The following is a 14,365-nucleotide window of genomic DNA, read 5'->3' on the forward strand; positions in this document are numbered from 1 at the left end:
GGTAACCTTTCCCTCCTGTGAATGCATTTACTACAATTCTCTTTTTCCTACCCTGCAACCAAGTTATTATCTATTCCACCATCTTAGAACCCAATCCAAAACATTCCAGTTTATTTAGCAGTTTGCGATGTGGGACTGTGCCAGAAAACTTACTAAAGTCTAGAAAGCTACATCTAAAAGTCAATAAGATTTGTTTGGCATGATCTCCCCCGAGTAATTCATGCTGATTGGGGTCCTGTAAATTTTTGGATTTAAGATATTCCACAACTCTTTCCTTTACCAGTGGTTTCATTATTTTTCCTACTACTGATGTAAGGCTCACTGGCCGATAGTCACTTCCCTCTTCCTTGCTTCCAATTTTGTGCAGTGGGACTAAATTAGCTCTTTTGCAGTATTCTGGAATTATTCCTCTAGTTAGTGACTTGTTGAATAATTCTGTTACTAGCACCTCTTTAAGCTTTTTTAGGATCATTGAATGTATCCCATCTGGCCCCATTGATTCTTCCACTTTCAGTTTTGAGAGTTCTGTTAGGACCTTCTCTGTAAATGTGCTTTCATCTACCTCATTAGTATGAATGTCCTTGCAACTCAACTGTGGTCCTTTCCCATCTTTACCAGTGGCAAAATCAATGGATAGCACATAATCTATATACCGTACCTATGCCAATATCCAGGATTATTATGCCAGTTAAACAAAGGCCATTAGATTTAAATGACTACTATCTTTTTTGCCAAATTACCATTACTATAAAACATATTTTAACATGGTGTAGTCATGGCATGTTGTTTTTATTCTAAGATACGTGTCTCATATAAACCATGAGTAGTTCACAACACTCCAGACACAAGGAAACTGTTTAAATTCTAATAATTTAAAATGACCTTGAGACAATGTAATTTCTCAAAATGTACTAAATTTAGTCTATATTTAAATCTAGTTTGAGAAACATTTTGCAAGTCACCACTGCTTGCTATATGCAAACACACAGACTAAATAGACTATGAGTAGTGTCAGGAAGCCAGAAATTAATATCAATCTATTTCTAATCTTTAGCTACAGACAGCACATTATTGAACAGACTTGTCTTTGTTTTGGATCTGGTTACAGGGGAGAATTGAGGGTTATTGTTCCTATGTCACTTAATTTGGGCCCATCTACTGAGGATCCTCGGACAACCATCCCTCAGGTCGCAAAGCACTTACACTTTGAGGCTTGCACCCAGTTCTTTTTCCCTTCTAGAAGGAAATGCACCATCACAGGACACTGCAAGTGGGAATCTCAGCATCAAGAAAATATGTTCCAGCAATAGTATAAGACGCAGCCGTGGCCTAATCTGCAAATCTGAATTATACGTCCAGATATTGCACACATAGGGTCACAGTACAGATTTGGATGTACTGTAGCAGAAATGTACGGCACACTAATGGACACTGACTAGAAGGTGTCAGGGGGGGAAAAACAGACTCACAGAGATGTTGTGTATTACACGAGTGTTGCAGACATGTTGTGGGTGTATATTGAAAGCAGTTACGTACATTGATGCTCAAATGCTCAAACTGGAGGCCAAAATGATGAAAAATATATACCTGCCATAGGGCTGGTGCAAGTTTCAGTGGTGCGGCTAATGATGACTTCCAAAGGCACACCAAGTAGTATTTATGGGTCTATGGGCACTGACCATGGGCATCTCAGTCCCTGCACAATCTGAAGCACAGATTTACACCAGGGAAGGGCTATATAGCCACATTAGCACAAAGACACAAAAGATGTGACTGTGGCACAATGCTCATCCGTGTCCTTGTCCGACTCCGAATCAGTCCCTATATGCATTGATATAGTGATGGAATGCCTATGAGAGCTTTACACTGTACACAGAAAACAGGGATTTGCCCTCCAGCACACTGTAGCAAAGTCAACAAAAAATACTTAAATCCTACATGATAATAGAGACTCAGAGGTATAGAGGAGCCTTGACAATGGCCTTCCGCTTATTCATATATTTGCAAATGTATGTAACTAATACCTCTGAATCTCTATTATTAAGTAGGATTTAAGTATTTTTTGTTGATTTTGCTACAGTGTGCTGGAGGGCAAATACCTTTTTTGTGTGTATTTTAAACCCCGCCCTTTACAAGCACCTGTGCTATGTCACTAAGCTGATATGAGCCAGAAAAAATGATAGGGTAAGGTAACTTGCACCCCTTAACTGCAGCTCAATACCAACTCAAAAAGGACATCAAACCTTATAAACATACAGTTACACAATGGAGTGGTTAACAAGCGCTGTTAGAATCAGATTAATGTATAGGACACTTGATTTCCTCTGCAGTGGGTTCCTATATATATTAACAGACCAAAGAAAAACAGTGATTTATTATTAAAAATTTTCTTTTCTTCTCTCATATGTTTGTCTGTATATCCAGACTCACCAAGGCTAAATAAAATGTGCGCATCAAAAGGTATCGTTGATCTTCTCTACATATACCACGTACCATATGATCCCCCCAGTGGTCTGAAACGCACCAATTTTAGTTTAGTTTATTTTTCATCTATGTAGGTTGGTCACCAATATGCTATTAACTATATCCAAGGAAACCAAAAGCTGAACCGTAACACAATGGAAATGGATTCCTTTTTGTTTCAAAAAGCAATTTATTCATATATAAAAAAATATAATCAAAAACAGTTATAAAACATCCCCCATAAAAGTTGAGCTTGTTCTCCTTTACTCCAATTAGACTGAGAACATATTCCTCTCACCACTCATATCACGGACATAGGAATGGGACATGGAACTGTTCCTTTAGATGGATATTCAGCAAATTCAAGGGGAGAGTCGATCCAAAACCAAGGGGTCCTCCAGCTCACCAACGCATTTTAGAATATGTTTTCCTTCCTTAGGGTGTGGAGGTTAACAATCCATACTGACTTTTTATACCCTAAAAAGACAATGATCACTAATGATGGACTGATAGAGCAAAATCAATGACAGTTATTTCACGGGATCCAGGAGCTAAAATGAGTTCTACTAAGCAACCTTGTCCTTGGTGTGAGGACATTACTTGATGCAACTACAGTACAGCTGGTTCCTTCAGCCTTCACAATGTCAGATGTTTTATAATTATATGAAGATGATTACAGAGGGATAGAGCTGCAGCCAACTCTTACTGTAATCCACATGACACTTCATTATGTTTATGTTACTTTTTAGGCATTTTATCGGTTATATATGGTAAAAATATTTACAAAGTGTAATGTAGATGATTTTCTTTTCAGTGTTTTACAACTGAGAAAACAACAATAATTATTTTATAACAGATCAGTGAGATCATTTTCCATTTTACCTTAAAGAATGCCTTTGAAAAAAAAAATACAGTATTAACGGAATTTATTCTTCTTGGACTTTCCAGTCAACCCAGGACACAAGTTATTATTTTCTATATCTTCCTGTTTGTGTATATGATCATATTAATGGGAAACATTTCTATCATAATTCTGATTGATGTTAATCTTCATACTTCTATGTATTTCTTCCTTTTTAACCTCTCGTTTCTGGATCTCTGTTATTCATCTTCATCTGTGCCGAGGATGCTGAAAGATTTGATGTCAGTAACGAAAACTATCCCTTATGCTGAGTGTGCAGCACAAATGTTTATTTCTCTCTCCCTAGGGATAAATGAGTGTATTTTGCTTGTTATTATGGCTTATGACCGTTATGTAGCTATATGTTATCCATTACATTATACTACAATCATGAGTAAAGCGGTTTGTGTGAGATTAGCCATGGGTACATGGATATGTGGGTTTATTTTCTCTACTTCACTTGTTATTATTACACTCAGTGTAAATCATTGTGACAATAATGAAATTAATAATTTTGTGTGTGAGGTGCCAGAAGTGTTATCACTGGGTTGTGAAAATATTTTTCTTATTGAATTAGTTATTTTTGATCTTAGTGTGATTATTCTCATAGCACCAGTCACATTTATTGTAATATCTTATTTTCAAAGCATTTTAAAAATGACATCTGCAGCTGGGCAGCAGAAAGCTTTCTCCACCTGTGGGTCTCACATGATGGTTGTGACAATGTTTTATGGCTCAGGTATAGCTGCCTACATGAAACCTAGGTCAAGCTCTTTATCAGGAACAGACAAATTCATGGCTATATTTTATGGAATTTTTACACCAATGATGATTCCTTTGATATATACACTTAGGAATAATGATTTAAAAGCAGCTTTTCCTAAATTTAGAGTTAGAAACATTTTCTTCTGACAAATTTAGACATTAGATTGACAAAACACCAATATTAGATGGTGTAGAGTGAGCAGTTTGTAGTTAATTTGTCAAACTATTTGGTCTTTCCATGAAAACTTCTAAACTGGTTATTTTGTCTCTTAGCATCACAGGAAACTATTTCACAGCTCATGCTTATTGCCATTATAGTTCATTTAACACAACAAACAATCTGATGCACAAAATATCTAGCAGTGGAAGTTTTAAAGTAAAGCAAGTTTGTTTGTTACATGCCAAGACAGTAATTAATCCAAGGAAGCAAGGTAGAAAAGATTAGGCAGAAGAGCAAGACTATTTTATGTAAGCCTAGGGTCAGTCCAAGAGAGCAAGATACAGGGTTCAAGCAGAAAATCAAGTCTGTTCCGGTCATGCTAAGGGTTACAGCACTTTAACAATTTAAAGGAGTGTTGTGCACACTACTACACTAGAAACCAACAAATCATATACCAAAAAACTAGGTGTCACTAATAAACAAATACACAATGTGATAAATACATACACAATAATTTGCAACACATATGTCTATAGGATATGTGACCAAAAAAATATACCTGAGTACAATAAGCTGTGCATTCAACTACAAAGTAGTGAAGCCACAAAAAGTTTAATATGCAGATAGCAGTAACAAAATCCTTGTGACGTTATACACTTCATAACCTATACATAAAAATAAATAAGAAAATAAATGGTAGAAGAAGGGCAAGAAAAAGAAGCAAAAAGATGGGAGGGTAATAAAGAACTAACTTTTAAGTCAGAGGCGTGTCTGTGTGTGGAGGGAAGGGGATAAAGCTGGGAAAGGCAGGGATGACTATGCATGAGTATGTGACTAAATGAAACCTATCCAAGCTCTCTAGCAGGAAGATACAAATTCATTACTATAGTATATGTTAAGGACTGATTCAACCAATGTTTAATCCATTGTTTCATATATATATATATATATATATATATATAGAGAGAGAGAGAGACAGAGACAGAGACAGAGAGAGAGAGAGAGAGAGAGAGAGAGAGGGAGAGAGAGAAGCAGTATGAAAAGCACTCAATGTTCTTGTTAACACAGCATAAAGAAGACACTCTGGGTCTCACTCAGACCCACTCGCAAGCAATTCAGTGCTCACAAGCGGGTTGATGGTGATCCCTGCGCATGTGCAGTGGCTGCACTGTGTGTGCGCAAGTCCCAGAGCGAGACAGAATCTCTTTTGCTCTGGGTCTCATTACAAAAGGGGCGGCTGTCGATGGTGATTGACAGCTCACCCCATTTTGAAGGCGTGGCAGTGGGGTGGTATCACAAACGGAGGCATTCCCATGTGAACGCCTGCCATTTGTGGGCTGCCCCACTGACATCAGCAGTGATGTCAGTGGGAGAGCTTCTGTTAGAGCCGGAAGCTCTCTAGGGCTTGGGGTAGCGGAGACCCTACTGCAAGGGTCTGCTCACAAACCCTGATGGTTGCAATGTTCTTGACCATCGCGACCATCATCCTGGCCGCTCGCTAAAGCTGTAGGTGGTAACCTACAGCCTAGCGAGTGGCCAGGAGGCCGGCTCAAAAAATAGAAGGTGCCGCCCTCATTCAGAGCGAGGGCTCGCATTTTATGAGCAGCTCTGAGTGAGGTCCTCAGTCCACAGTTTCCTGCAACATTTTGAGGTTTAATCCTCATCCTCAGGCTTTGTCCCCACAAGGAAATTTGACGAATTTCAATGAAAAATTGACCGGTGCCACTTATATCGACAACTTAAACTAAGAGACCACTTTAAAGATAAAGAGGATATGAATTTTCAATCTACAGCCAATAAGATCTTTAAAAAGAAATCTAGTTTTGATCCATTCACTAATAATTAATCTATTATTGGAATTATGAAAGCATTAGATGCACACATCATCCATAAACAGCAAAATTCCAAACCCTTCACTGACAACTTATCCCAGGAGAAATGGATTGCATTAAAAAACTTGAAGGCTATAGAGATGTTGTTTTCCGTCCAGCAGACAAAGGGGGTGGAATGGTGGTTCAGGATGTCACACACTATCATGCAGAAATTCAATCTCAACTTAGTGATACAAACACTTATCGTAAATTGACATGAGATCCTACAAATATTTACAAAGCATGATTGGATGTGATTTTGGATACATCTGTACATAATGCCATATTGGATAATGATACATGTGACTTTATAAAATGTGAATTCCCTATTGTCCCGCTTTTATACAGTCTGCCAAAAATTCACAAAAGTTTGAAAGGTCCTCATATCGGCCTGTGGCTCACTGTTTAGTAACATCTCCATATTCTTAGACTATCATCTTCAACCATATGTCCAAGCAGATCCGGTATATCTTAAGGATACTACTGATTTGATTAATCAATTGGAAAACTTGGATGACCTACCAGACAATTTATGGATGTGCACACTAGACATTACCAGTTTATATACAGACATACAACATTGAGAGGGAATTCTGGCTGCCCGAAAAGTAATTGAAGGCAATCCTTTGTATACGTGACCTGATATTAATTTATTCTTGTCACTCTTAGAAATGGTTCTCATTAATAATTATTTCTATTATAATGGAGATTATTATCTCCAGTGCAATGGATGCACTATCCTCTACATATACAAATATGTATATGTTTTCTATTGAGAAAGATCTCTTTTTCACCAGAGACTTTAGCGATAAGATATTTTTCTTTAAAAGTTATATAGATGACGCTATTCTCTTTTGGAGAGGAGACTTTGGAGAATTCAATGATATGATGGAGAACATCAATAAATGTGATTGTCCAATTAAATTCACCTACAACATGAGTGTGGAAACCATCATGTATTTTGATGTAAGAATTACCAACAAAGATAATAGAATCATTACATCCCTATTTTCAAAATTGACCGACAGAAACACTCTCCTAAGAGCAGCAAGTCATCATCTGGTGCCTACCAAAAAAGGACTCCCATATTCTAAGTATTTAAGGGTGAAGAGAGTATCCAGTGATAAACAACAATTGGAAACCAACCTTAATGATATGACCAAGAAATTTAAGTTACGGGGATATAATGAATCTGCTTTACAAACAGCCAGGAATAAGGTTGAGTTGATCCCAAGAGAGGATATATAGAGGAAGAAATCCACAAAGAGTCAAGATGATAAACTAAACTGGGTGCAATATTATAATACATCATCTGGAACAATACACTCAACAATGAGAACCTTTTGGCCTATCATTCAATCAGATAAGAATCTAAAAATTCTTAAAAAAATGAAAATCAGACCTTGTTATAACTGCGGGAAAAATATTTGGTTTTGGATAGTATATTCCGATGTAAAGGAACATCTGATTTTGAATACAAAGACACTGAAAAAAGTCGGTAGCTGCTACAAGTGTAGAGGGTGCACCACATGTCGACATATGATCGACAATACAGTATTTTACCATCCTCATAATGGATGTAAATATTATATCCGTCATGTACTTACGTGCAGCAGCACATATGTGGTGTACTTGATAAAATGCCCTTGTGGGCTATATTATGTAGGAAAGACCATGCGTTCCTTTAAGGAATGCATGGCACTGCATAGATCAGCCATCAGAGCTGCACTGGGTGGCAAGACTTCTGAGCAGCCAGTAGCAAGACATTTTTCAGAGTTCCATCATAACCTCTCTAATTTCAAACCTATCATAAGAGATCATGTCCCTGAGGACAAAAGAGGGGGAGAGAGGCACAAGAAATTGCTCAGATTAGAATCTAAATGGATCTATACTTTGGATACGCTAAAACCATGGCGTCTCAATGACCATCTGAATTAAAATATTTTCCTTTAAAATAAACTTGAGAATGTATAATTATATATACCTTATTATATTGTCCTGATATTGGTTTAGTGTAATATTATATTATTCATTGAGAGGAATATCCATGAATTTCATTACTATACTTTAAACCTTGAAAATTCTTTATTAACAAGTGGGCTGTAATCCATATTGATGCCATGAATGTTTGTTCATTAATGTATTTTTTGTGATAACATATTTTATATATCATTTTTGTCTAGTTCTTAAATATTGATGGTGGTGGGAATGTCACTATGTTGTGGACACCGCGATGCCATGGCAACGGTGAGAATGTCTCTGACTGGGCGGGGCTGGTTTTTACTTATTTTAATTATCCCTTTATTCAATTTCAAAGACTTTTCGCAGGTTGTAAAGTCTTTGAAAATAAATGGGGATAACTTTTCACCACTGTAATAAGTGATGAAAAAAAATGCAGAATTGGGGTTTAGGGGTGCAGGCTTAAAAAAAAATAGCCTGCACCCCTGGGAGTTACTCCTAAAAATAATCTGTGTCAAAAAAAATAAAAATATAAATCGGGACACCCCAAAAACTTAACTTGAATTCTGAAGTTAAAAAAAGAACGGGGAACAAAGTTTTAAACTAGTGCAATTAGTTCAGGAGTGGTCCCCATGGATGCGGCAAGTTTTTTAAAGGGTATGGGTGGTAGTGACAGGGGCATTTTTGAAGAATTTTCAAAATGTACTTTAGGGACTTAAAAATATGCTTGCACCCTTTTTCATTTACCCCAAATTTTTTGCAAAAAAAAATCTAAGTGCTATTCTTCTCCCCTTCTCCAGAGCTGTGGCTATTTAAAAACCCTAATTACCTTCAGCAGGGAAAAATGGGGGTACCCACAGTAAACCCTCATATCTGGATATCATTTGGGGTGTCCCAGGATGAATTCCCCAAAATTCCTGCATTTTTCCCGATACTTACTTTTCCACAATGTCCCATTTCACCGGCTGCAAATTGAATGCGGGGATGAAGTGGGCATGTGCCCAATACTTTATCCCTGCAAAACCTCCGATGTGGAGCGAAAAGTCCAGCACTGACTTTTTGCTCCCAAATTGAATATCCCTCTATATGTTCAACATCATTTTAACACCTATTTGTATGTCAAGTGTTCACAAAATTTAAAGGATCTTTTACTATGGATTTCTTCTCTGGGAACTGTTTTCTTCACATGGTATGAATGTAAGCGAGAAGATTTTAAAATTGTATTAAAGGGCAAAAAATCCTACAATAGACCAGGTGTAAAAGATATGCTTAAAGTGCTCAATTCATAGCACTGATCTGTAAGTGTTACAGAAGGGGGCATTCCTGACAAATTTCCATCTTTAGGTGGTGGACTATACACAATATTATATACTTATGATCATCATTTTCGTGGATTTTAAATATAAATTCTACATAACTGTACTACACGAGGATTTTGTGTGTTTTTTGTATTTTTATATGTATATAGTAAATTGAAAGTGAAAAGGAGACAACTTTTTACAGGAAAAGCAAAAATGGAAGTCTCCTTCATATATTATTTGTGTTTTGAGTGCCACTATACACATTTGACATATTTGTATATATAAAGTGTATGCACTGTTTGGTACCAGTTTTTTTAATTATTTAAAATGATAAAAAGAATGTAATTTGGAGCTATTTATATTGCTGAATGTTGTCTTATCATCCGTTCTGAATAAGGGAGTACTTAATATTACTTAGAAGGAAAGAGAAACTATGAAATCATTAAATAATGACAATAGTATTGTAATTAAGCCCTGTAATAAGGGTGGAGGAATTACTATTCAAGATAAATTAGATTATGTCAAGGAAATATCATCTCAATTAGGTAGACATATCAAAAAATAAAAAATACCAATTGATAAGAAATAGGGGTAACTATAAACAGTTTCTGGATAAGTATTTGTAGAAGGGCATCATAACCAAAAGGAATTTGAGTTTTTGAATGTCCAAAATCCCCAAACTCTTACTATATATACTCTACCAAAAATACACAAGAATCCAGATGCTCCACCTGGACGGCCCATCATTTCAGGTTTGGGAGGATTGACCACTAATCTTTCAGAAATTATTGACTTTTTTCCCCAATCTACAGTGGTTAGGGGCAAATCTTACTTAAAAGATACCAAAGACACCATCAATAAATTAAAAAAATATAAAATGGGATAGCAATACTTTTTGGTCACAGCAGATGTTACATCCCTTTAAACAATTATAAACCATAAGGATGGTTTGAATGCAGTATGGTGGCAAAAAAACATAAATGGTACTAGATCAAATCAATTTCATATTGGAAGGTATTCAATTCATTCTAGGGAATAATTATTTTTTCTTTGAGGGAGATGAGTATGTTCAGAGGATCAAAACGGCTATGGGTGCAAAGTTCACACCAAGCTATGCAAACCTTTTCATGTCTCGTTGGGAGTATAATTTGGTGTGGGGCACCCAACTAGCTGGTGCAAACTTAGTGTCTTGGCATAGATTCCTAGACATATCCATTTACTTTGGAGGCATCCACAGCAGGATCTAGTCAATTTCTGTGATAAGCTGAATTCCAATCATTTGAATATACAGTATGCATCGCTTTCAATATAAGTCAGACTCATGTTAATTTCTTAGACGTTACCTTATATATAAAAAATTATACCATCAATACCAAAAAAAATATACACAAAACCAACTGATTCAAACAGCTTCATCCCTTTTAATAGCCAACATCATCCCAATTGGCTAAAGGGAATTTCTAAGGTTCAGTTTCTTAGACTTAAAAGAAATTGCAGCAAAGATGTTCATTATAAGGAACAAGTGGAATATATGCTGAATAAATTCCTTAAAAGAGTTATTCTAAGAAAATCATAGAGAAAGCAGAACAAGAAGTTAATGTCATCCAAAGAGAGGATGCCCGTAAGGAAAGACGTAAGAAAACTGGGAACATATCCAAATGGGCTTTTTTATCCAATTTTGGAGTTAATTATAGAGATCAAGAAAAAATAAAAAATATTGACAACTCTTAGTAAGAGATCCAGGACATAATACCAAATACTCCAAGATATATATATAGAAAGTGTAATAATTAAAAAAATAATTTGGTACAAAGTTCCCTACAGAATGAACCACTAACCCAAACAAGAATCTAAGGATTTCATAGCTGCGGATCTTGTATTGCTTGCAGAACCATCAACTCAAAAGAATCTAAAATCACTAAATTCACTGTTAAAGATTCCCATTATGAGATAAAAGATTTCATCACATGCCACACTACAAATATAGTATATCTCAAAGAATGTAAATGTGGCCTCAAATATATGGCATACAACAAGTGAAATCAAATTGAAGAGACCATGATATAGAAGGGAATCTAGCAAAATGTGAGATGCAGTGGATTTTTAAATTAAAAAGTTTGATACCAGAGGGTCTTAGTTCAGTTAAAATGGTTCTCAGATTAATTTTAATTATTTTATACAACTTATTAACCATTTATGTGTCAAAATGTTAATACCTCTCATCATCATGAAGTATTGTGCATTTATTGCTTTTTCATATTTGTTTTTAAAATGTTTTTGACTTTGCACATTCACACTTTATATATATTAAGTCCTACATATTCTTTAGTTTTCTCCACAGATTGAATGTTTTTAATGAGGCACATACCACATATAAATTAACTTAATGTTTTGACCTTTCATTTTAAATATTTACACAGATAGAATTCCAGTTGAAGTAGAACAGTACTTCTATTCCCTTGTTTCATAGCCACCACAGTGTTTTATATAGGACACACTCTTCTGATCCATATGGAATGAAAATGGAACACAGGACTTCCGGTTTGCATTGCTTCACCGGTAGCACTGTTTGAATGGATCCAAAATATTGTTCCCAGTGTACACAGTGCACCATTAGAAGACACATACTTCTGGTGGCGGAAAGCAATTGAAATGCAGGACTTCCGGTCCGCCACTTTCCTAATCGAGTATTATTATGCTATTGTCCCATTTAAGTGCCCAACTATAGGTCCCTTGGTAGACACTGAGCAGGGATTTTATGTCCAACATTTATGTATGCACAGTGCACTTTGTATATGATATAAGATATTATTTGTATTTTTAACACAGAATGTCTTGCAATAATTATTTTATTACATCACTTCCGGTCAAGAGATATTAATATCACCATATCCCACTCTCTAATTACACCTTGATAAAGATCTATTGTGGATTGAAATGGCATTGGTGCTGAGACATGTGGGCAGCCATAGGACAACCACAGAGACCTGAACTTTTATTTGGAGGTATGCAATGTTTCTGATGCAGGTCTAAGTTCGGGGATTTATATGCTGCAAATGGATTTTTTGCTAAATATATTTTTCTCCTCTTAACCATCTATAATTTACTTTGGACTCTGCTGTGTATGTTGATACCATTTTTATGCCTAGATGTTTTTCTTTACTACTTTCTATTGGGAATAAAGGATTTACTATTTGCTATATTGGCATTGTCCTGTGAATGAAATAGATGAAAAAAGTTTTAAAGATACTATTTTATGTGGATCCCAACTATCATTCATGTTGGGGTACGCTCCATTTTTAGGGTTTATTTTGAGTGCCACATGGTGGAGTATTGAGGATAAAAGATACCTTGATATATATTTCCCAAGTTATTTTCAAATAAGTTATAGGTAGGCCAGCTTAAAGAAATAGTGGTGGTGAGGCTCTTATTTCATATCCTTATTTACTTTATGGATATTATAAACACCATCACCATATTCACTTTCCAATAACCAGAAGTGGGACCCATTTACTCATTCTTATCCTGAAGCAGTATTTCACATTTGCTTTTTTTGTTGTGTTAATTTTTAATATCCCACATCTCAGAGTCATTGTGGATAAGAAAAAAGAATCCTTGAAATATTATGAACATGTCTTTTTTTCTCTGGATTATTTTAGTTTGATTATATTCTTTATTTTATATTGTATTTGTCTGTATTGCCTTAGATCTTCTCCTCAAATTATATGTGTATCCTCCTCATCCTGTCAGCATAGTAGTGTGAGTGCACAACATCAGGTCATTCACACAGAGCTATTGTCTGTATTTCTGGCTTAACTAAGCTCATTCTGGTATCAATAATGGAAAAGCTCATGAATATCATAGCAAAATGGATCACCCTGCTAAGACTCTGCCCAAGATTCCTCATTGAAGATAATGGTGCAAACATTTTGGGTACTTTACAACTGCACAAAGTTCAGTATGTACATTATTTTAATTAAAGGCAAGACATGACTAAAAGCTCAATTAAAGATAAGCAAATGCTAGTGTTCACTAGATGATACTGATTACTGCCACATATTGGTTATGCACTACTGTAAAATTATTTTTGCCTCTTTCATAACCTACTGTAGATGGTTTTTGCATGGAACTTTGAAAGTTCTATAGTAGGTGCCACTCATCCAAATTAAGACAATAAAATAACTCATCACTAAGCACTTTATGTGAGAATTTTCAGTCTTTTTGTTTAGTACATTATTATGTGCTTGACCTGCATTTAATTTTGAGTAATAAGTTTAAAACTAAAAGTCATAAAACATTTACCATGAGCAGCAACTTAAAAGAATCTCCCAAGAAAAGTGTCCCCTGGTGGATTAGAAGGCAAAGGTGCTAATTTTATGTTTTTATAGAGCATTTGTGTAATTGTACATTTGAGACATATGAACTAGGGTATAACACACTCAGGAATACTGTAGCTATATTATAAAGAGCTCTTCTAAATCATGAGAAATCCTTACTGGACATGTGCTAGAGCCTGCAGCCAGTATAAGGTATGTCTCCCTAATATTCCCAAAGCAAATATTTTAACACTTTTTAGTACAGTTATCAAATTAGTTTTGTAGAATTATTTTAGCGTTAGATATTATTTGTAGTCTGAAAGGCAATTAAGATTATTTAATGAGTAATATTAATCCAAGTTTGCTTTGAAATAAATTAATTTATGAAACATATGTTAATGTTAATATATGTTTTAAGCAGAGCACATTACTACAGACACAGTTGGTGACAAACAATGACAACACAACATGCATTAGTTAGCTGAATGTTAGTGGTCTCTTATACTTTAAGTGAAATAACAAAAATATTTTGAGTCAATCTCATAGTTTATTACATGATGAGAATTATTCATAGAGACAGGCACCCGACCAATTCACTTGAGCAGGATGACAAATGGTGGTTGTATAGC

The 14,365-nt window shown here is 35.6% G+C and overlaps 1 protein-coding gene across 1 annotated transcript; it reads left to right on the forward strand.

Moving 5' to 3' along the window:
- Nucleotides 1–3,472: 3,472 nt before the first annotated feature.
- LOC148512009 (putative olfactory receptor 2B3) lies at nucleotides 3,473–7,408 on the forward strand. The gene is made up of 2 exons (XM_088482395.1): nucleotides 3,473–4,255; nucleotides 6,830–7,408. Exons 1-2 carry the CDS (start codon nucleotides 3,473–3,475, stop codon nucleotides 7,406–7,408), a joined length of 1,362 nt encoding a protein of 453 aa, XP_088338521.1.
- Nucleotides 7,409–14,365: the final 6,957 nt, after the last annotated feature.

Source organism: Taudactylus pleione, unplaced genomic scaffold, assembly GCF_031769625.1.
Source record: "Taudactylus pleione unplaced genomic scaffold, aTauple2 ptg000286l, whole genome shotgun sequence".
NCBI lineage: Eukaryota > Metazoa > Chordata > Amphibia > Anura > Myobatrachidae > Taudactylus > Taudactylus pleione.